We start from the raw sequence: 23,887 nt of genomic DNA, 5'->3' as shown, positions 1-23,887 counted from the left end.
AAGCTGGGCATGCCCCTCAAAGTATGGTTTCTCCCATGATGGAGGGTAACCATGCTACAGTAAGGGGTGTCCTAACAACTGAAACTTAAATTCCTACGATAAGAAAAAAAGGTGGGTTTTTAAAAAGAAAATAAACAGGGAAGGGTAAGTAACGATGAACTAACTACTAATATTAATTAACTACTAATAACCAACCAATTAATATTGTAAAGTTAAAACTAGGGAAAGCTAAAGCACAGAAGTGCTGCTAAGTATGCCATCAAACCGAGGGCAGTAGAGAAGGAGCTGAGCAGAGTTGGTCACACAGCGCTATGTAACTGACTGAGGCGGCGCAAGATGGGGACAGTGCTTGTGAGACCCAGCCAGGCACTGCTGCTAAAAATCTCCGATTACAAGTGCAGAGGTGCAGATTCACCTTAAGTGGAGCACCCACAGGGACATTCCTTGAAGCAGCTGCCACCTTTGCACCCATCACTAGACAGACAAGGTAACAAAGCTCTTGCAAGCTGAGAAAGATGGGTCCTTCAACCAAGGGGCGGGAGGGGTTCTGAAGTCTCTGAAAACTGAACATAGGTGAGAAATCTGCTTAGGCAATGATCCTTCACCTAGGAAGACAAGGGAAGCCAGAACCTTGTACTTCTGTGAAAGGTCCTGTCTGAGGGAAAGTCAGCCATGGCTGGGAAAAAGGAAGATCGTTGAGAGAAACCATCTTGAACAAAGTCTGTACCTCGCTAGATTACGTTTTAGACTTTTAGAGGTGTGTTTTCACTTTTACTTGCTTGTAACCATCTCTACTTTTATTCCTTTTAATTGGCACCACTTACTATCTCCATAAATGTGTTTTATTTTTATTATAAACCAACTCAGTGCTGTGTTTGAAGGAAAGGGTGTATTTACCCCAGTTAAGTTAATAAGTTGTGATCTGCTTTTGTCTTTTTAAGAAACAAAATAACCTTATTATTTCTCTGAACTGTCCAGCAGAGGGCTGGACATTGTAGAGCACACAGTTTTGGGAAAATCAGGGACTGGGAGCACACAGACACTCAGCGTGTGAGCTGCATGCTTGTTGCTGACTGTGAGCGTCCCAGGCTGGGAGCTACTGTACCAAGGCACTGTGAGGCCCGCAGGGTTACAGAGTAAAGGGTGACAACCTCTCACTGGTCTGGAGTGCACCCTGAACCCCATGGACACACATACATTACAAATAAAATACCACCACCAAAATATGAATACCCCTAAGCCTCTCCTTCCTAACCTTCATCACCTGGATCCATCAGCCCTCACAGAGAGAGTGGTGATCACAACACATCATTCGTGTTGTTCTGGCCAGGCTGTCAGTGGCACCTTCCTAACCAGCTTCATTTAACCCACCCCTCCTAAATTGCTCTCTTCTTGAAAGCCTGGAAAAACAGATGGGCTGCTGAGTGGCTGGAAGGTTAACGGTTCCTGTGCTCAGATCACGTTTCCCACCCTGGAGGAAATCAGGTGCAAAGACACACTCTTAACTCAAACTTCTGACTTTAGGTGGTTATACCGGCACATACACTTGATTGAAATCACGTGCTTAGCATATTTTAGAGGCCTCAAAATCCATTTCCACTCGACACAACTTATTGTTTGCTTGTATTGCCAAAGTACTTAAGAGCCCCAATCATGCACGAGGCCCCCTTGTGCTAGGTGCTGTACAAACCGAACAAAAAGATGGCTTCTCCCCCAGACAGCTTACATTCTAACTGTAAGACAAGAAATCACAGATGGATATTGACAGACAACAGGGGAGTGGAAGAAAACAATCAAACAGGGAATCTGCACTGCTATTTCTTTATGGAAAGCGTACCTGTTCTATTCAGCCCAGAGGTCAGGTGGGATCCTCCCTTGTTCAGGTGTAGCTGGGAGTTTAGCTGACTGGATGAACCCTCTGAGAATGCTGTTTTCTGCAGACACTGCTTTTCCCCTATTAAAATAAACTAGTCAGTGAACAGTGAACTTCTGAGGGCTGGGGAGCTTGGAAGGTACGTGGAAAGCTGTTCATAGAACGATCAGAAACCTGGAATTTCCTAGTCTCTCTCTCCTCAAGTACTGCACCTGGAAACCACCAGGTGCATTTTTTTGGTGAAGAGAGGACCAGGAGGATGACTATCAACCCCCCCACCCCCATGATCCCCTCCTTCTGCAGTCACAAAGCTTTCCTGGGTTTCAGGATGGCGTAGTCAAACCCCCTAAGTGTATTTTATCTAACTGTAATGAAAAACATCACACACACAGCAGGCATTGCCTTATTTGCAGTGTCTCATACTAAGAAGAACAAACCCCCTCCAGATTGGCAGGATTTGTGTTTCAGCCTCCAGGTTAATTAACTTTCTGTTTAAAAAAAAAGTTAACAACACACACACACTCTAACTTCCACCTTCTATATCTCATGGAGGGATACAGCTTACACAGTCCTGGAAATCAGTTGATGCAGATTTATTACCAATGCTTTTGAGCTGATGGAAAACATCTATTAAAGCACTCAGCTATATGTGCCTCACCTGCCTTCTTGGCCAACACCTCTCTCTCCTCCCGCAGGAGGCTGTGCTCAGGTTTGTAGCCACAGCCCACTCCAGTCAGACTACAGCATGCTTCATCAAACTGCTTTTTATGCTGAGGTCGAACAAACTGGTAAAATTCTTTCATTAAAGAAAGAGGAAAGAAGTTAACACATGCAGTTTATACATCCCAACACACACAAAATTCCACAGACACCTGATGCTGGCAGGACCTGCAGTTCAGACACCAGGTAAAATTTTCAATCTGATTTAGGAGCCTAAAAGAAAAGGTGGGTGAGGTAACATTTTTTATTGGACCAACTTCTGTTGGCGAGAGAGACAAGCTTTGGAGCCATACAAAGCACCTAAGTTCCATTCTCAAAAGTGACTGAGGCACTTAAGAGACCAAGTCCATTTACTCTCAATGAAATGCAGGCTCTTTCATACCTAAGTCACTTTTGAAAATGGGACTTTGGTGCTTTTGAAAATTTTACCCTATGTCACAGTTGCACATATTTATAAAATGATATGGACTCACTGAAAAAACTCTGTTACTGCAGCTATTACTACTAAGTGCTTATAAAGTACTTCTCACTTCTTGAGCTCAAAACACTTTACAAAAAGGTGAAGAAACTATGGCTTAGTCTACACTACAGAGTTAGGTTGACGTAAGGCAGCTGCACCACAATGCTGCTTCTATCAAATTAAGTGGCCAGCTACATAGACATGAAGTGAGCTGTAGCTCACAGAAGCTTATGCTCAAATAAATTTCTTAGTCTCTAAGGTGCCACAAGTACTCCTTTTCTTTTTACATAGACATAGTAAATCCACCTCCATGAGAAGCACAGTGCTTATGTCGACATACCTAGGGCGACAGTGTCTGTGTTAGCCAAGGGGGCTGACAGCTGGAGCCCTCCCCATCCCACCCCGGGAGCTGACAGGCCGAGCTGTCAGCAAGGCACAGGCTTAGAGCTGTTACTGCTTCCTGGTGACAGATTGCGGAGGGAGAGCCCAAGCCTAGCTGCTGCCCAGATTTGGGCTCTTCTCCCGCTCTCAGTCCCTCAACAAGAGGAGGCAGCAGGGACAGGGGGCTCGGGCTGTCCTCCATCCCTCACTCCCAATTCCTCAAGAAGAGACAACAACAGGGCTCGCGGCTGTCAGCCCCAGCAATGGGGCTCACAGCAAGAGCTCTGCCTCCCGACGCCTGGTGCTGACAGCCCAGAGCCCAGCGGCTACCTCCTGGTGAGGGACTGGGGGGGAAAGGATCCCCCTTCAGGCTGACAGCAGGACCCAGAGCAGAAATGGGAAACAACAACAGCCGTGAAACTGACAAGAATGTCAATTTCACTGCTGGTAAGCTCCCTGCTGTGAAATTGAGCCCCCCTTGGGATCACAGCTGGGGCTGCCAGCAAGGGGGCGGGGGGCTAACAGCTGTGAGCCCACACCAGGCTGACCACTTGGGCTGTTGGGGTAGTGGTCGCAGCTGTGATCTCCGTGCCTACAGCTGAGGCTGTCAGCCTCTGGGCTGCTGGGCTCCAGCTGTCAGTGTCCCACAATGCCCCACTTCAGTTGGTGTAAACCCTCCTGGTGAGGATGTGCACTGCTGACATAAGGAGCAAGTACAGACATGAACTATCGTTTTAATTACTGCTGTGACTGTATGTCGACTTAATTTTATATAGTGTACAAGCCCTAAGGCAGAGAGAATGGTTAAGTCACATGCCCATGATCATACAGCAAGTCATCAGCAGACCAGGGAATAAAACCCAGGTTTCCCCACTCATAGTCCTGTGTCCTCAATTGCTTCCCTGACTAATCATGATGTTAGAAAAGTAAAAGAGCACAGGCTGGAGACTCCCTTAGACCAGTCATCTGTTCCCCTATTTCTGATTTAAAAAACAGTGAAGTGTGGGGGACATGAATGAACTATTAGTTAGGAAATCAAAAGTTGAAAAACCTGAGATTTACTGTAACACTGACTATTCTTATTGTGCTTGAAAAGGTTATTGCGTTTTGGAGAAAAGCAAGTGTAAGTGACAGCAACAGAGTCAGAATCAGCTGATAAGTGTTTTGGATTTAAAAAAATATTTTGTCCAAAGGAAAAAGAACCACAAAAACAAATAACTCGCTAGAGCATATGAGGAAGATATGAACATCATCAACTCAAATGTAAAGCACTGGAATTTAAAAAAATTCCACAGAAGACCTCTATTGCGTCTTCCCAGAGCAGATTCTGCCTCTCATCATCTCAGTCACACATTCCTTCAAAACCACTAATTCTTGCTTTCAATTGACCTAAAACAGTAACTTCTCTTATTCACAGCAACGGCTAAGAAATCAAAGTTTCATAATGCTTAAAAATACATTGATACCAACTCTCATTCTGAGACATTAACAACAATCCAAGGCATGTTCTAGAACAATACAACATAATTTCTCATGGGCTGCCAGGACTCATGGGCTTCAGCCTTGTGCTATGCTGCAGGTGTATTATGATGCTATTATAATGTATGACATATTAAAACAAATGCCAGTACAGAATTGATAGGTATTCAGCAGTGAGCCATGCTGGTCAGCTCACCAGCCTTCCTTTCCAGCTCCCTTTCCACAGTAGCTGCCCATATCATTTACCCACTACCCAACCAGCCAGTCCCCTCCCATTCCTGTTTTAAAAGCTGTTAAATAAGATCAGTAAAAAAACATGGAAATTCTAACACGAAAAACTTCAGCGTAGAATTAAGGTAGCTCAGGTCCACTTCCTATCAACACAATCATCAAAAATCAAGAAAAACATCTGTTAAACCAAAATTACTATCCATGCTAACCTCATAGTGACATGCTTTACACATCCCAATCACCATCATTACCCAACAAGACAGTCTCCACAGCTCTAAAGTAATGTCACTTTCAGTTCTAACATCAAACCACCCCAATGCACACAATCAATTTCTCACAATCACACAGTCTTAGTCCCACGGTAGATCTGGATTAAGATAATATTTCCTATCGATATCAAAGTCTATACATGTATTAGCTGTGCATGAAAAGCATAAATTCCCTAACAATGTAAACTGTTTGTTTTATTTCATGTAACCAGAAGGCCTGTTTTAATATATAAGCTAACTTGTAATGGCTAGGTGGACTAATGTTTGTACAGCGCGTTGAAAATGTAAAGCCCTATAAAAATGCTAAGAATTATTAATGAATTTTTCTGCATTGTATTTCACATAGAAGTGCTTGCTTTGGGACAAGATCCCAAGAAAAATACCTGTGTCCCATAGGATACATTCAGGGAGACCACCATACCTCGCAGCAGGATATGCTTTTTCTGGTCCTCCATGAAAAGAGAGCTCATTTGCGATAACATGGCTTTGAAGTCATCGGTCCTCTTGTATTGCTGCAGAGCCTTTGAGAAGAGATCATAGTGTAACTGGCTCAGGGCTTCCTTTACTGTTGCAATGAACAATGTGGCCCTGGTCTTCTTTGGCTCAGCAGGGTCTGCTACTTTGTCAGCTTGCTGCAAAGAGGACACCAAAGTTTTTCGGTAAATGGGATGCATTGGAGAGATTAATTGAAATGGGAAGAAGTAAACCCAGGAACTTTGTTTCAACATACAGCACCTCAAGTAGGTGCAGAACGGTCATCATCAATAAAGTTGACATGAGTTAACTACACAGCACAGAACATAATGCAGTGCTTCTTAGTGACTAACATCCTGTTAACTCCATTATAAGCAATGGTAGTTGCTCAGAAACGTGCATTACCAATGCACCATCTCCTGATAAACAAGTTTCAGTGCTGCAGAAGGGAACACAAACCCAGTTGTGTCCATCTGCTGGAAATTCACAGCTCCCTGGAAGAATTTAGCCATCCTCTGTGTGTGCACAGCATGGGTTCTGTGAAACAGATGGAACTTAGCTCATCTTGGTTACTTTAGGATTCTCACGCACACACGCAAGCAAGGCAATGAGATGAATCTAGCATTGTAAAACTTATTTCCTCAATCACGAAAAGCAGGGAATTTGAAAAATGTCCCAAACCAGCCAGCTAAAAACAGTTATTTTGGAAGAGGAAGTTCTCCCAAAGGCCCCGCACTGAAAACTGAGATGATCCTTCCCTGCCTGTCCCAGTGCTTCTCCACCAGATGGGTTATCATTGCTGGTAGGGTTTAATGCAAGGATAGGCAAACTACGGCCCGCGAGCCAAATCTGACCCTCAAGCTCCCGCTGGGTAGTGAGGTCTGGGGCTTGCCCTCCTCCGGCGCTCCAGCCAAGGAGCAGGGTCGGGGGCTGCTCCATGCGGCTCCCAGAAGCAGCAGTATGGCCCCCCTCCAGCTCCTACATGTAGGGGCAGCCGGGGCACTCCGCTCTGCACACTGCCCCCACCGCAAGAGCCGCCTCCGCAGCTCCCATTGGCTGGGAACTGCATCCAGTGGAAGCTGCAGGGGCAGCGCCTGCGGACGGGGCAGCATGCAGAGCCGCTTGGCTGCACCTCCGTGTAGGAGCCAGAGAAGGGACATGCTGCTGCTTCTGGGAGCCACTTGAGATAAGCGCCATCCGGAGCTTGCACCTCTGAGCCTGCCCCTGCACCCGAACCCCCAGCCCCAGCCCTGATCCCCCTCCCTCCCTCCAAACCCCTCGATCCCAGCCCAGAGCACCCTCCTACACCTCATCCCCAGCCCCCACACCCCAACTGGAACCCTCACTCTCCCCCGCACCCCATCTCCCTCCACATCCTGAACTCCTCATTTCTGGCCCCACCCCTGAGCCCTCACCCCCGCCCTCCCCGCACTCCAACCCCAATTTTGTGAGCATTCATGGCCCGCCATACAATTTCTATTCCCAGATGTGGCCCTCAGGCCAAAAAGTTTGCCCACCCCTGGTTTAATGCTTGGCCACTGTAACTCCAGAATGGAAGCAGGAATTTCAGGAGACAGGCTTGTACAGCGGAACACAGTAGGGATTTTCCTAAGGATATAACTTATATTTCTGTTGGCAGTCCCCTAGTTATTCTATGACAGCAGCTGTGTTAATTGGGTCTGAATCATAGTGTGCTCATAAATCAAAACAGAATGCCTGCAGTATATTTTAATATACCCCTTCCTCATAAGCCTTTCCCCATGGGTATATCCCTTAGGGCAACAAATGGTGACTTCTTGGGGAATTCCAATACCTGTGTATGCAACAATTTCCCAGACTCTTATTATATATGCTCCTAAGACACTCATCCCTGTAACATCTGGGGTCATTCACATAAATTTAGATGTTCACCTGTTCCCTCCCTCAAGGAAGAGGAACAAACTCTAATCCCGTTCCTCACAGATTACTGGTGAGTGCTTTAGAGGAACTGAACTCTGGGTGGATTGCTTTCCAGGGCAGGCAGGCAGCCAGGTCCATTGCACAACTCTATTCTTAGGAGAAGGTTTGCCAAAAGAGATGAGTCTTGAATCACACCTTGAGGGCTACAAGACTGACTCATCGTAATCTAGGTAGCAATGAATTCCACCGCTGAGGGCCCTCTGCTGAAAGCAACCTGCTTCCATTCCTGTTGGAGCCTGGATTCTGTCAGGCTCAGCATCTCTAAGCTCAACTGCTATGGTGGGATGTGGAGCGACAGGTGGTCATTTCAACAGTTAGTTCCTAATCCATTTCAGGCTTTGAAGATAAACATCGGTATCTTGAAACGCTCCAGAAATATACCTAGTCTGTGTATAGTGCTCATATCAGTTTGTTTTACCTTGCAGGCAGACAGCTGCATGATGAACCTACTGTAGTTTCTTGAGTCATCTTCAGAGTGCACTGCAATAGCTCAGCCCTGAGGTGACAAAAGCATGGCTCACTGTGGCTAAGCCTACATCTGTGAAACTAGCATGCAATCTCTCTGCCAGTCTTGGCTGGTCATGGCTGACATCTGAGCCTCCATGAGCAGTGCAAAAGAACTGTGAGGTTGCCTGCCATCCTGAAATGGGCGAGACGATGGTCTCTACTAAATGGGCATTCGAAGCTCCAGGAAGAGCCTCAAAATACTTCACCCTTTCTACTGACATTAATTATCTCAGCCCATCCTCAACTGAGCCCAGTATTGTCTACACTTGATAAGGAGGAGAGAAAGTTAGGTGTCGATGGCACTGCAGTACCATCAATTCAGGCCCCCCCCACCTGAATATGCATTATAACACAATCTTTAGTTACGTGATGGCTGCCTCATTCACCACACACCCTTTCAAATGTCTGCACAAATGAGGTAGAGGTCCTACAGTCACCCACCTTCACTACACAACCCTGATTCATTCCCAGACCACTGTCAATCCCTGTGCACTAAATGAGGTAGGAATCCTGTGGAAAAAATAGTACGTAAGCATGTAATTAAAGACTGTACAATATAAAGCATCTCGCAAGAGGGTCTAATTCAGATTTCACAAGCAACCTCAATGTGGGCATTCCCTACCAGCTGATTGCTTGACTTTGGAACCTTAATGTTCATTTAATGTGGCTTTTAAATGTAATTTCCTGGTTTTTTAAACTTAAAAATTGAAAAAACAAAACCAAAAATTCCACCATATGGAACCATATTGACTCTCACATGAGTCATCAGTAGGGTTAGGATCTTTAGACCCATAACACAGTCCTCTACCACTCAAGCTAATTGAAATAACTAGTAGCAGAAGGTGGCTAATAACTTTAGCTTTGGTGGACATGCCTCTGGAGGGGGAAGGAGACACATACTTTGCCAGACAGCAAAGGAATGATGAATCTCAGAAATAATGGGTTCAGTTCCAGGTCTGGTAGGGGATTGTGCTCTAGAGATTAGAAACCCTTCTGCCCCGATCCCCTCAGCCTTTCCCTGTCCTCCTCTTCTCCTATTCACCCTTCCCCAGCAACTGCCTCTGTACCTCGATGCTACTTCCTTTCCCGCAGCTCCTGGGTGTCGACAACCTTGCTCCTATACTTCCCCACACACTCAGCTCCTGTTCTTTCAGTCCTGCTCCCCTCTCTTTCCCCCTTCCCCGTCTGCTCTCATCATTCCTCATCCTGGCTCCTGCCTTTTTCCTCACCTCTCCTGGGGCTCCCGCTCCTAACTCCCTTCCACCCAGGCTTCTGCCCTTGTCCCCAGCTCTGCATCTCTTCCCACTTGTCCCTCTGTTCTTCACTACTCTGCATCTTCGAGTCAAGCTGTTTCCGCCGGGGTGTCAGTAGGGAAGCAACACTGAGAACTAAAGAGAGACATCTTAGTTCCTATGCCTTGCACGACAAAGAGTCCCTGCTAGGAGCAGCTGCAGGGAAAGTCCCGCTCAGTCTCTGCTGCCCTGCGCTACAGTTGCTCTGGGGGGGAAGGTGGATACACCATCTGATCAGCACACAGAATCTGTGAGGAGCTGGAACCATTTTAATATGGCTAAATGTAGATGTGTACATCTGGAGAGAAATGAATGTAGGGATGAATGATTGTTTGTAGAGAACAAAGAATGTAGGTCATATTTACAAGATGGGGGACACTATCATGGGAAACAGTGACTAAAAAAAGATGTGGGGGTCATGGTGGCTAATCAGCTGAACATGAGCTCCCAGCATGATGCAGTGGCCAAAAGGGCTAATGTGACCCTTGGATACATAAACGGGAATCTCGAGTAGAAGTAGAGAAGTTATTTCACCTATTTGGCACTGGTGTGACCACTGCTAGAATCCTGTGTCCAGTGCTGGTGCCCACAATTTAGGAATGGTGTCCCTAGCCTCTGTTTGCCAGAAGCTGGGAATGGGCGACAGGGGATGGATCCCTTGATGATTCCCTGTTCTGTTCATTCCCTCTGGGGCTCCTGGCAGTGGCCACTGTCGGAACACAGGATACTGGACTAGATGGACCATTGATTTGACCCAGTATGGCTGTTCTTATGATGTTGATAAATTGGAGAGGATTTAAAGAAGAGACATGAGAATGATTAAAGGATTAGAAAACATGCCTACCGTGATAGAAGAAGTTTAATCCATTTATCTTAAAGAAAAGATTATGGGGTCACTCGATTACAGTCTATAAGTATCTACATGGGGAACAAACAGGGCTGTCAAATGATTAAAAAAATTAATCATGATTAATCGCACAATTAATCATGCTGTTAAAGAACAACAGAATACCATTCATGTAAATATTTGTGGATGTTTTCTACTTTTTCAAATATATTGATTTCAATTACAACAGAATACAACGTGTACAGTGCTCAATTTATATTTATTTTTTATTACAAATGTTTGCACTGTAAAAAACAAAAGAAATAGTATTTTTCAATTCACCTAATAAAAGTACTGTAGTGCAATCTCTTTATCATGAAAGTTGAACGTACAAATGTAGAATTATGTACAAAAAAATAACTGCATTCAAAAATAGAACAATGTAAAACTTTAGAGCCTAAGCTAAAGATTCATATGTCCCTTCATGCTTCAACCACCATTCCAGAGGACATGTCCATGCTGATGATGGGTTCTGCTCGACAACGATCCAAAGCAGAGCGGACTGATACATGTTCATTTTCATCATCTGAGGCAGAGGCCACCAACAGAAGGTTGATTTTCTTTTTTTGTGGTTCGGGTTCTGTAGTTTCTGCATTTGAGCATTGCTCTTTTAAGACTTCTGAAAGCATGTTCCACACCTCATCCTTGTCAGATTTTGGACAGCACTTCAGATTCTTAAACCTTGGGTCGAGTGCTGTAGCTATTTTTAGAAATCTCACATTGGTACCTTCTTTGTGTTTTGTCAAATCTGCTGTGAAAGTGTTCTTTAAACGAACATGTGCTGGGTCATCATCAGACTGCTATAACATGAAATATATGGCAGAATGTGGGTAAAACAGAACAGGAGACATACAATTCTCCCCCAGGGAGTTCAGTCACAAATTTAATTAACGCATTATTTTTTTAACGAGCCTCATCAGCATGGAAGCATGTCCTCTGGAATGGTGACCAAAGCATGAAGGGGCATATGAATATTTAGCATATCTGGCATGTAAATACCATGCAACACCGTCTACAAAAGTGCCATGCGAATGCCTGTTCTCACTTTCAGGTGACGTAAATAAGAAGCAGGCAGCAGTATCTCCCGTAAATGTAAACAAACTTGTTTGTCATAGAGATTGGCTGAACAAGAAGTAGGACTGAGTGGACTTTTAGTCTCTAAAGTTTTACATTTGTTTTGTTTTTGAGTGCAGTTATGTAACAAAAAAATTGTAAGTTACACTTCCACAATAAAGAGATTGCACTACAGTACTTGTATGAAGTGATTTGAAAAATACTGGTTTTTATTTATCATTTTTACAGTGTAAATATTTGTAATAAAAAATAATAATATAAAGTGAGCACTGTACACTTTGTATTGTGTTGTAATTGAAATAAATATATTTGCAAATGTAGAAAAACATCCAAAATATTTAATTTCAGTTGGTATTCTATTGTTTAACAGTGCGATTAATTTTTTTTAAAGTTAATCACATGAGTTAACTGCAATTAATCGACAGCCGTAGGAACAAATATTTAATAAAGGGCTCTTCAATTTAGCAGAAAAAGGTATAACATGATCCAGTGGCTGGAAGTTGAAGTTAGACAAATTCAGACAGGAAATAAGGCATAAATTTTTAACTGAGAATAATTAGCTATGGGAACAATTTACCAGGGGTCGTGGTGAATTCTCCATCACTGACCATTTTTAAATCAAGATTGGATATTTTTCTAAAGCATCAGCTCCAGGAATTATTTTGGTGAAATGCTATGGCCAATGCTACACAGGAAGATGATCACAATGGTCATTATTGGCTTTAGAATCTACGAGAATGCTCAGTGCAGACAGAATCTTCAGAAAATTTAGCTGACAAACTAACAAACCTTTACTGAACTTGTGCAAACTCCGACTTTTCAGACGCTTATAACTTGTCCAAATTTGGACATATTTTCCTAGGGATGGAAAAGGCACATCTCCAACACTAGGGTGACATCCCCGCCAAATTTCAAGTCCGTGCTCCAAAGCCTGGAGGTGCTAGAGCTTTCTTCTTCAATGATTGTAAGATTTTTTTTTTTTACATGGGCAAATCAACTTATTTTCCCCTAACCTAATTCTTGGAAATGGGTGGCCTATTGTAGCTGAAAATTATCCCAAAAATTCAATCTGAGTCAGACACTCATCTTGGAAATTTTTAGGTTTAATATTGGCCAAGTTATAAGAAATTGGAAACAGAGTCTTACACTGGAAACTTTTGGGCAACTTTAACTACAGGCATTGCTACTTGCACCGCCTATAAAACATATAAACAATCCCAGCCTTTTTATCTCAGATTCTACTCTCATATAAACTGTTCAACACAAACACATACCACATTGTTGACTATTCTTATTTTCTTTCTTCCTCCTTTCTGCTCATCTGTTAACCTCTTCTCGTACTGAAGCGAGAGCGTTGATAAACGTTTTGCCTGTAAAGACAATATTAAAAGGCTTTAGTTTATTTTGTTTCCCCCCTTCCTCTTCTTGTCATTTTCTGTAATAAAGGTAGTTAATCCCGCACAGTGACATGACTCCAAGGAGACAAAGCAAACCATGACAAACTGTGTCAATGGAGCATTGGATGAATTTCAGTTTCTGGAAGAGCACTCACCTACTGGATGATTCAGAAAACAGGGAATGAAGCAGAAGAACAAAGACAAGATATGGGGCAGTTCAGAGAGGAAGAACACATTCATTTGAATGTGTGGAATGGTCCTAACTAGAAAATTATGTTGGCATTACAGTGAGCGAGTGAGGCAGAGGCCACTCTTTTGTTCCTTCGTACTTCCTCCAGAGATCCTCATATCAAAGAAACACAAATTAGAAAATAAACCTAACCTGTGGAGATTGTTTTCTGCCACGCAATCTTATTTTTTATTTTGAAATGACCATCGTATGTAAAACTAATTCAAAATATTCCCTATATGGACATCTTTTACAATGCAGAGAGAGAACTGGACAACTGGCTGACAGAGAACTGCAAAAGTTTACATCAAGAGAAACTGTGCTCTTCCTTAATGGTTTAGCTTTCTTTCCCTCCCAAGGACTATTCTGTGTCCGCAAAGGTTATAAGGGTAAATCTGGCCTTGAGTTTTAAAGAATACCAGCAAGTCATGCCTTAATCCAGGCTATGAAGAGTCTTTAGCCAGTTGTATTTCCAGCGTTTCATAAAGCAGACTGTAGAGTACAGGATCATGAATCTACTATGATGAAAACTGTAAGCATATGTAATTCTTAATATATTGATCCTTTTCAACTTTTTGAATTTATTTATTCAGAAGACAATAGTTTATTATAAACTGAATCTTGAGACAGATGGTTGAAAATTCAAATAAGGCTTTTTTTTAAAATCAAACGTTGATTTACATGTTAAAAAATATTATTCTGATTTTCCCCCCCCACTCTGAGTTCCCTCCTTTCAACAGATAAATCAGACCAGGACACTGCCTAGCATGTTAAGAGTAAAAACCTAATGCAGTTATGCAGAAACTTTACCTTTCAAAGTCAGTCAGAGCAGGATTAGGTAACACAGCGGTAAAAACAAAAACAATGAGGAGTCCGGTGGCACCTTAAAGACTAACAGATTTATTCGGGCATAAGCTTTCGTGAGTAAAAAACCCACTTCTTCAGATGCATGGAGTGAAAATTATAGATACAGGCATAAATATATATTGGCACATGAAGAGAAGGGCGTTACCTTACAAGTGGAGAACCGATGTTGAAGGCCAATTCAATCAGGGTGGATGTGGTCCACTCCCAATAACTGATGAGGAGGTGTCAATACCAAGAGAGGAAAAATTGCTTTTGTAGTGAGCCAGCCACTCCCAGTCCCTATTCAAGCCCAAACTGACGGTGTTAAGTTTGCAAATTAATTGTAGCTCTGCAGTTTCTCTTTTAAGTCTGTTTTTGAAGTTTTTTTGGTTGAAGAATGGCTACTTTTAAATCTGTTATTGAACACCCAGGGAGACCGAAGTGTTCTCCTACTGGCTTTTGTATGTTACCATTCCTGATGTCTAATTTGTGTCCATTTATCCTTCTGCGTAGAGACTGTCCGGTTTGGCCAATGTACATGGTAGAGGGGCATTGCTGGCACATGATGGAATATATCACATTAGTAGATGTGCAGGTGAATGAGCCCCTGACGGTGTGGCTGGGTCCTATGATGGTGTCGCTAGAGTAGATATGGGGATGCCTAAGGTAAGCGGCCACCAGCGCCATGCACTTCATGAACACCCGCGGGGCCGAAGAGAGGCCAAAGGGTAGCGCCGTGAATTGGAAATGGCGCCTTCCTACCATAAAACAGAGGAAGTGCCTGTGCCTTGGAAATATAGAAATATGGAAATAAGCATCTTTCAAGTCAAGAGCGGCGTACCAGTTTCCTGGATCCAGGGAAGGGATGACAGAGGTCAGGGAGACCATGCGAAACTAACTTCTTGAGAGACTTGTTGAGACGGCACAGATCCAGGATGGGTCTGAGGCCCCATTTCACTTTTGGGATTAGGAAGTACCAGGAGTAAAACCCCTTTCCTTTCATGTTCCAAGGAACCTCCTCCATAGCCCCCAGACGCAGAAGGCTGTCAACCTCCTGAATGAGGAGTTGCTCGTCAGAAGGGTCCCTGAAGAGGGATGGGGAAGTGGGAGGGGGAGGCGGGGAAGATGGGGCAAAAATTGCAGGGTATAGCTATTATGTCCAGGACCCAATGCTCCAACGTAACCCGCAACCAGGCTGAGAGGTAGGGAAAAAGGCGGTTGAGGAAAGGCAGCAGTGGATCCGAGGAATTGGCTGGGGCGTCGCTCTCAATCGTGCCATCAAAATGGGCGCTTCTGCCCTGCCAAATGTTTAGCCTGGCTAGGATGCGCAGGTGAGTAGGAGGCAGAAAGGCAGCAATGACCAAATGTAGTGTCCCTGTCCCTTCTCCTGACAGGTCCGGAATGAGGTTGCCACGACCTTGGTGTCGGGGACAGCTGGAACGGCTTACATGCAGACTGTGGTGTCTGGATGCCCAGCGAACAGAGGGTGGCTTTGGTGTCCTTCATCCCGTGCAGCCTCGCATCCGTTTAATCGGAAAACGGACCGCTCCCATCAAAAGGAAGGTCCTGAATGGAGGTCTGCATCTCCTGGGAAAGCCCAGCGGTTTGAAGCCAGGAGCTGTGCCTCATCACCACTGCGGATGACACCATCCTGGCTGCCAAGTCCACCGCATCCCACGCCATCTGCAGGGCGCAGCGGGCCACTGAGGTGCCCTCCTGCACCAGGGTGATGAATTCCTGGGCCTGATCTTGCGGAAAGGACTCCTTAAATTTATGGAGAGTGTCCCATAAATTGAAATTATAGTGGTCCAGGAGGGCCTGGTGGTTTGCCACCCAAAACTGTAGACTTGCAGTGGAATAAATTTTTTCTTCCAAACAAGTCCAGCCGCTTGGCCTCCTTATTTTTTGGGGCAGAACTGGAGTGCCCCTGCTTCTCCTTCTCATTGGCCATGGAAACCATCAGTGAGCCGTGACGAGGGTGGGTATAAAGATATTCAAAACTTTTGGCAGGGACAAAGTACTTTTTCTCAGCTCGTTTTGAGGTGAGAGGGCTGGAGGAGGGCATCTGCCAAATGGCTTTGGCAACTTTGAGGATCCCTTCATGCACTGGTAGTGCAATATGGGTAGGGGTCAAGGCTGACAGGACACTGAATAGTGTCTTGCTGTTCAGCCATCTCCTCCACTTGTAGGCCCAGGTGGTTGGCCACCCGCTGGAGTAAGGCATGGTGGTCCTTAAAGTCATCAGGCAGGCTGGCACTGGAGGAGCCAGCGACTGCCTTGTCGGGGGAGGATGAGGAGGACTGTCTCGGTGGAGGGGGAGGCCTGTTCCTCCTCCTCCACCGGCGAGGCCGGCTTGCGGTAGGCACAGCATCCTGAGACTTGGCCACCGGGTGTGCCTCCAGTACCGTGCCTGGGGGCATCGCCATGACCAGGATCCCCCAGGCATTCCAACCTTGCCACTGAACAGGCCACTGCACAGACTGCTATTACCCCTCTGCCACCGCGGCCAGCTCGGACACCCAATCTCGCCGCTGAGATCTAGGTGACAGGCTGAAGAGGCCCTCGGTTCCGGAGAACCCCCACTTCTGGAGACCACGGTGGGGTTGTTGAGGCCTGGGTCTGCCTAGAGACCACTGACACAGGAGACCGGTGCCCTGCCCGAGGGGACCAATACAGACAGTGTGGTGAGCGGGTCCCATGCCGAGAAGATCGGAGGTGTGAAGAAGATTGTTCCCACTGTGTCGGTGACTGGGATCGGTGTTGGGATGACGACCTTTGGGATGGCAATCGGCACCGATAATAGCTGGACTAGCGCCTCCCTCTCGGCAAGCTGAATTGAGATGACAGCGACCGTGACCATGGAGCCGGTGACCAACAATAAGTATCTGCCGATCTCAGCGATGGCACTGGTGCCTGGCGGTATGGAGGAGGAGAGCGCACCATCATCTCAAGGGATCGGCGGCACTCCACCACTCCCTAGGGAGCCTTGTCGGCTGGCTTGCCCTCTTGGGGAGCCTTAGCTGAAACCTGTGGCACCGGTAGCACAGGTGGAGAGCTGTGCTCCTTTGAAGCCAGGGCTCTTGAAGGCATCAGTGCTGGCAGGGGAGTCAGTCCAGTCCCGCTTGCAGGAGTCGGAGGACCTTTCAGCAGGCTGACGGCCCGGACAGGAGAGGGACAACTGCGGGGCTCTGCGGTAGGCAGGTAACTCGAGGCAGGCTCTTTGCTTTCTGCTAACTGGCCCCTTTTTGTTGGTGCCACGGCGCCATGCTTATTAGCCCTCTTCTTTGGCACCAGCAACGCACAGCAGTGACAAGTGGGCCCCGGTGACAGTGGCACACTTCGTACCAATGCTGAGGTGCTGGGAGACTCATGGCGGGACAGCTCAGACCCTGGGAAGACTCCATAAGGAGGGCTCTGAGCCCGATGTGTCTCTCATTTTGCGTGCGAGGCCGAAAGTTTTTACAAATTCAGTACCTCTCTTTAATGTGCACTTCCCCCAGGCACTTGAGACAGCTACCGTGGGGGGTCACTAACAGGCACAGGCTTCTTACAGGATTCACAGGGCTTAAAATCCCACTGGGACCTAACTACTGCAATAAACAGGTACTTAACACTAAAAATAAGTATGCAGAAAGCCTAAAGGCAAAAAGTCCATGGTAAGAAAACCACAAGTCCTTGATGAGCAAGGAAAGGTGCTCCGACTGACCACCATGGGTGGTAAGAAGGAATCGAGAGGCCGTAGGGCCAGCAGCGCCTGATATACCAGTGCATGAGCGCAGCACTCAAGGGGACGACAACTGGCCTTACGGATACCGCTAAGGCAAAAATCTCCGATGGCTGCACACATGGGCGCATGCACACCTACAATGGAATCGACATGAGCAAGCACTCAAAGAATATATTTGCATATTCAGCAGGGTACGAATACAATCCTGTCTGCTCGTATATGATTGCTGAATACTTACTTTGTCATTCACCTAGATCTTTGTTCATAGTTGGTTTTTAGATTTAAATTTAGAAGATAAAAATACTCTCAAGATATGTTGGGTTTAAGAAGTGGCCATTGATGTTCTTCTCTTTCATAACTGCAGTTCTCATTGCCTAGAGATGCTCAAAGCTGTGCGAGTTTGAGCAGGATAAACACAACTACCATATGGCTTTTTAATTCATTTGATTTAATTAATCAAATGGGTTCAGGTGAAGGGGTGCTTATTCCCCTGACTGGCAAATGGCACCCCATACTGAACAGCTCTATGCACAAAAAATAGCCCTGAAAGCAATATTTTCATAAGAGACATCTCTGTGTTAAAGAAAACTGATTAGCAGGAACAGTAAAACTATTCCTGCTGTAATGGAGTCAGGGGCCATATTGAGACAAGAAACCAGGCTACTCCAACGAAACTGCATCACTAATTGCAAAAAATTCATTTCTGGAATAGCGGGAGGAAACCAGCCTGATCAGAAATGTATTTCACTTAGACCTCCCAGTTAGAGACTATTCTCTCTCTAGAAGAGGCCTAAGGAAAAGCAGTAGCACAGAAGACGCTTACTAACCCTACTATGCAATGGCATTGCAGGGCTCCTGTGGCTCAGTGATAAGGTACTTCTATCTGTGCAGTGTGGGCTCTGAGAGCCAAGGAGTCCATTTCCCATTTGAATGCTGCTCCACATGCAGATAAAAATTCAGAAGGAGTTCCAGTTTTCCTGTAATACATATTCACATTCAAACAACTACAGTGAATGTCCACCATGAGGTTCTGCATATATAGCGACCTCTTTTTGAGGACTCCTGAGGCCTAAAAGTAGAATGCTAACTTCTGGCAGTCTGTGTCTCACCTATAGCAGCGATAAGTTCATTATTAGCACCAATGTGAATGTGTAGGTCACATACTAGAACATGGCAGGGTGTCCTTCTCCAAAAAAAAGCTATTACTCAAGCTCATCTCTAGACCTTTCTTGTTAATGGTGATGAATTACAAGGTATTTTTTGGAAAGGATTTGGATCCGGCACCCATAAATTGTCAACCAAACATTTAACTTTAGGACCAGTAGTTCACTCAAACCTACATACAGCTCTTCTGTATGCGATCACCATTACCTTTTCCTCTCCTGGCAAGCAGTCATCTTCTGCCCCTTCACTGCTCTTCTCATTGTGCTCCAATGCATCCAGGAGCCCAATGGGCTGCTTCCTTGATGAGATCAGCTCTTGATCGTACTCCACACACAGGCTGGTTGCTCCATCCCCCAGCAGCCCTACAACATCAAGACAGAATGTAAACAGACCTGTTATTTACCCTGCAGTAACTGTGGTTTTCCAAGATGTAGACAGTGAGGGTGGATCCTGCAATAGGTGAGCACATGCCTTACATGCACAAGACTGACTCTCTGAGAGAGAGAGAGAGACAGACAGACAGACAAAGTGATGTCCATTGGAGCTATATATGGGAACTATGCCTCCTTGTGCTCTCATATGAGGGCATAAAACATGGGGCAGCTGCAATCCTCCCTGAGTTCCCTTGCAATTCAAAGCCTGTGTTGCAGAGGAACCTGAAAAGTAGGGATGAAGGGCAGGTCATGGGATCCAAAGTGAATTCCTTGGAATTTCAAAGAACCAGAAAAGTTAGTGAGTTGCTCTACACAGTTGCCTTGCAGAACTCAGAGACTAGCACATTCCTCAAGCAGGCAGATGCTGCTGCCTGTGCTCTGGTGAAATGTGCCTTGATGTTCAATTGCTTGCTTGATGTATGGCCCCAGTGATGGTGAGGAGCATGTATGGCCCCGGTGATGGTGAGGAGCATAACTCCTTCAGGGTTGATGCTGACATATAAGCCACTTTCAGGACTGGAGTCCATGCCAGTGGATAGCTCACCACTGACAATGGGCCTGGTTCAGCCTGAGCATCATCCCACAAGGACAGGATTGACACCAATGGTACGACCATCGTTATCAGGAGAATCTGATCTTTCTCTCCATCCCTCGATACTGTGAGGGTCTTGGAGGGCTTCTCCCCAGAGGTCCTGCTGTGCCTGTCTGTGTGGGAGGATGCTGTGTGGGAGGGCTTTAAGCTTCTGCTCCGGTCCTCAGAGTGGCCAATTCCAATGTTCGACTTCAGTGTACGATATGTTGGTGCCAGCTTTGTCATCAAAGCAGAGGTCAACTTTGGTGCTGGTGCCGATGTCGGTGACGGGCCTTTTCTCGGTGGTGTATTCTCCTTGGTAGTCTTTGTCACCTGTCTGCTTGATGGGGTGCTAAATGATGCTTGTTTGTTCAGTAGCTTGTTGCTTCTGGATCTGTAGTCTGGGCCCAGAAGGTGGAGTTTCAACCTCACATCTCATGACTTGTGTGGTGTCCAGGCTAAGTATACTGAGCACCTGCTCAGAACATGAGATTCATCCAAGCAGAAAATGACATCTACTGTGCCTGACTTTAAGGGGAATTAGTCCATCACAGGATGGACAGGGTTAGAAGCCTGCAGATTTTGAATTCATCACTATAGAAACACTGTACGGTGGGGCTGAGGTGGGGATAGGGGAGGGTTGGACAGGGAGTTTGTAAGGTGTGTCTGAGAAGAAGTGTTCAGTTCTAATATAGTGATCAGTCCACAGTGGTTGAAACAGAAGATGAGAAGTGATTCTGAAGATTTTCAGCAGAACCAGAAGGAATTTTGCCTGACTTAAGAACTAATGGGTCAGACACTCACTGATTTCGATCTCGCTGCCATGGGCGGTAAGAAGGAAGTGAAGCAGGGTGGCAGTCACCCTGCCCGTCTATAGAACACGAGGCAGCTCAGTAGGACCCCTGTGCAGCTCTGACAGACTGCTGGTCAAAACATATCTGGACCCTACAGTGGGATCAACGCTGACACATACGCCAAGAAGAAATTGACATACCTTCCCCTCCTCTTACATGCCTGGCGACATGCCAATGTTTCCAATAACTCTAATGGATTCTACAGGATTTCCTACCAAACATCCCTTCTAACCCTCTGGGGCAACCCAGTAGTGTGTGCTGGTTTCTCTCATCCTTTGTCTCACTTGCAGTAGAACTGCACTGAACAGCTGAGTCAACAAAAGTCAGTTTAGCTGATCTGTTCCAACTTGGGGACTTTATATCTTGTGATAGGGTCAGGCCAGATGGCTAAAGGAGAGCGATAGAAGACAGATATATTAGCCCCAGGTTAAGTAGCTCCCTTTTCCCTGGGTAAGGTAACAGGGAAGGTTCCAGAACAATCAGGAACTTTCTGGAAACAATTAAGGCAGACAGGCTGATTAGAACACCTGCAGCCAATCAAGAAGCTGCTAGAATCAATTAAGACAGGCAGGTTAATCAGGACACCCAGGTTTAAAAAAGAGCTCACTTCAGTTTGTGGTGCGCATGTGAGGAGCTGGGCGCAAGAAGCTGAGAGTGAAAAGGCATAATACTGGAAGACTGAGAAGTACAAGCATTATCAGACATCAGAAGGAAGGTCCTGTGATAAGAATAAAGAAGGTGTTGGGAGGAGGCCATGGGGAAGTAGCCCAGGGAGTTGTAGCTGTCACGCAGCTGGTTACAGGAGCCACTGTAGACAGCTACAATCCACGGGGCCCTGGGCTGGAACCCGGAGTAGAGGGTGGGCCCGGGTTCCCCCCAACTCCCTACTTGATACCAGAGGAGTTGACCTGGGCTGTGGGTTCCACCAGAGGGGAAAGTTTCTGGCCTGTTCCCCGATCCACTAGGTGGATCAGTGGAGACTGCGGGGATCGTTCTTCTTCCATTTCCCCATGCTGGCCAGTGATGAGGCTAACTGAGTGAACAGCAGACTTGAGCCACGAAAGTGGCCAAACTGAGGGCTGCCATGAACCTCTGAGGTAAGCAAATCTGCCAATAAGCGCAGGACCCACCAAGACAGAGGAGGAACTTTGTCACAACCTTTGTAATTCTGACTTCTGTATTTAAAGGATGGACTTCTACATCAGGGAAAGCTTGAATAAAATCATATTTAAACTCAAAACACTTTACCCTGAGTGATCTTCAGAAATCTTACTGCCACTCTTACTACCAAAGTTATTTGTGTTTAAACATTGTGGGTCTCTGAATTGCCCTCAGAGCCCAATTCCTGGAGTGAAGTCTGAGTAATTAACTTTTGACATGGCACAAGATTAATATTAACACACACATTTTCTATGGTGTTACAGAAGACTTTTTTTTTTTTTTTACTTGTTAAAGTGAGACTATTAGCTACTATTAGCCACGTAAATTACTATACTAGACAGTCACCTCACTGATTGAGCTTACAAAGTGCTTGTCATTACATGTACCAAACTGACATCTTATTGCCATTTATTCAAGCTTCCTGTCCATGAAACATATTCTCATCCTTTAGGGCCCAGTTGTGTCTGTCTGTAGATACTTTAACCCTACAGTTCCAGGTTTTGGCAACATCAGTTTGATGCTTCTAAAAAGGCATTCTCCCCACACACAAAAAATCACCTATTTCTCTTTAGTTTGTGAGACTACCTACCTTTGTGTGTCAGTTACTAAGTAGAGTAGCTAAATATTTTTACTTCTGGCAAAACAATCTGAGTAACAATCAGACAAAGTTGTATGCAGAGTTGCTGTAGCTATGCTGGTCCCAATATATTAGAAAAACAAGATGGGTGAGGTAATATCTTTTACTGGACCAACTTCTGTTGGTGAGAGCGATGAACTTTTGAGATTACACAGTGGCTTGAGGAAGAGCTCTGTGTAATCTCAAAAGGCTCTCTGTCTCCCTCCAACAGAAGTTGGTCCAATAAAAGATATTACCTCACCCATCTTGTCTCTCTAATCAGAAAGTATCAGGAAAGCAAGAATAATTTCTAACACCACCATCTGGCTTGGAGACCATATTTACTGTGCAACGAAACATTGTCAAATTCAGGAACAGCAAGTAGTCCACAACAGAATGGTCTGTTCTAGTTTCTTTGGCATGAAAAACATTTTACCTTTGACATCAGTTAAGCTCAATTTTTTAGGTCACTGGTTCATTTGATGTCAATGCCCTCATTTTGTTTTCGGTGCTATCACAATGTACAGGAGACTAGTATTGAACAGAATGGGAGATGAGGTATGTAGCTAACAGCATTTAGCATCTTTATTAGGAAGATTTCAAATACTTTACAAAGGTGAACAAGAATTATCACCCCCATTTTGAAGATAGAAAAATGGAGGCAGGGTTTCAGATGGCAAGCCAGTGGCAGCGTCAGGATCAGAACCCAAGCCTTCTGACTTCTTGTCGCCTATTCTAAGCAGCAGACTATCTCGCCTTCCAGAATAGTCAGCCTTGGTCAGAATTCAAGCCATATCAAATAAATCCATGATGAAATTCAACCTGTTGAAGCCTCAGATGTTCAAGGCTGTTCATCAAGGAGGAAAAATACCAAAATATTTCAGGTGGGGTAAATATTTGACATTCCCTCCACCTGGACATCTCAGTGGCCAGACAGTTTTTCATTTTTGTCAATTCCAATTTAGAACCCTTAAAAGAAACACTCAGGCACCTGTACCAATGGAGCGGGGGATGGTATGTGTTTATTCACAGTGAAAGCTGAGTTGTAAAGCTAGAAAATTTGAGATGTTTGGAGTTTTTAAATGCAAATAAAAGATTCTTTCCTGTCTGTCTGGTTGCCTCCTCTCTCTACCCCCATATGCTGCCCCCTTTCCATGCACCCCAGTCTGCTGTCATCTCATGCGCTTTGGTACCCAACCACCTTCAGGTCCCCACTCCATACCTATCAGTCTCTTCCTTCCAGTCTTTCCATTCCCCCATGTGTTTCCCCAGACCCCTTCTGT

The 23,887-nt window shown here is 45.3% G+C and overlaps 1 protein-coding gene across 6 annotated transcripts in view; it reads right to left on the bottom strand.

Moving 5' to 3' along the window:
- The window catches only part of RTEL1 (regulator of telomere elongation helicase 1), a 119,761-nt gene that overhangs the window by 18,659 nt on the left and 77,215 nt on the right, over window positions 1-23,887 (bottom strand). For all 6 annotated transcript variants that reach the window (XM_074970368.1, XM_074970370.1, XM_074970365.1 and 3 more), the window contains 5 exons: window positions 19,176-19,330; window positions 12,880-12,975; window positions 5,835-6,045; window positions 2,532-2,669; window positions 1,838-1,954 (listed from right to left, as the gene is read on the bottom strand). In XM_074970368.1, the coding sequence (XP_074826469.1) occupies window positions 1,838-1,954; window positions 2,532-2,669; window positions 5,835-6,045; window positions 12,880-12,975; window positions 19,176-19,330 (717 nt within the window). The remainder of the gene's footprint in view (window positions 1-1,837; window positions 1,955-2,531; window positions 2,670-5,834; window positions 6,046-12,879; window positions 12,976-19,175; window positions 19,331-23,887) is intronic.

This window comes from Natator depressus, chromosome 13 (genome assembly GCF_965152275.1).
Source record: "Natator depressus isolate rNatDep1 chromosome 13, rNatDep2.hap1, whole genome shotgun sequence".
NCBI classification, from domain to species: domain Eukaryota; kingdom Metazoa; phylum Chordata; order Testudines; family Cheloniidae; genus Natator; species Natator depressus.
This window is presented reverse-complemented; position numbering and strand designations above follow the sequence as displayed.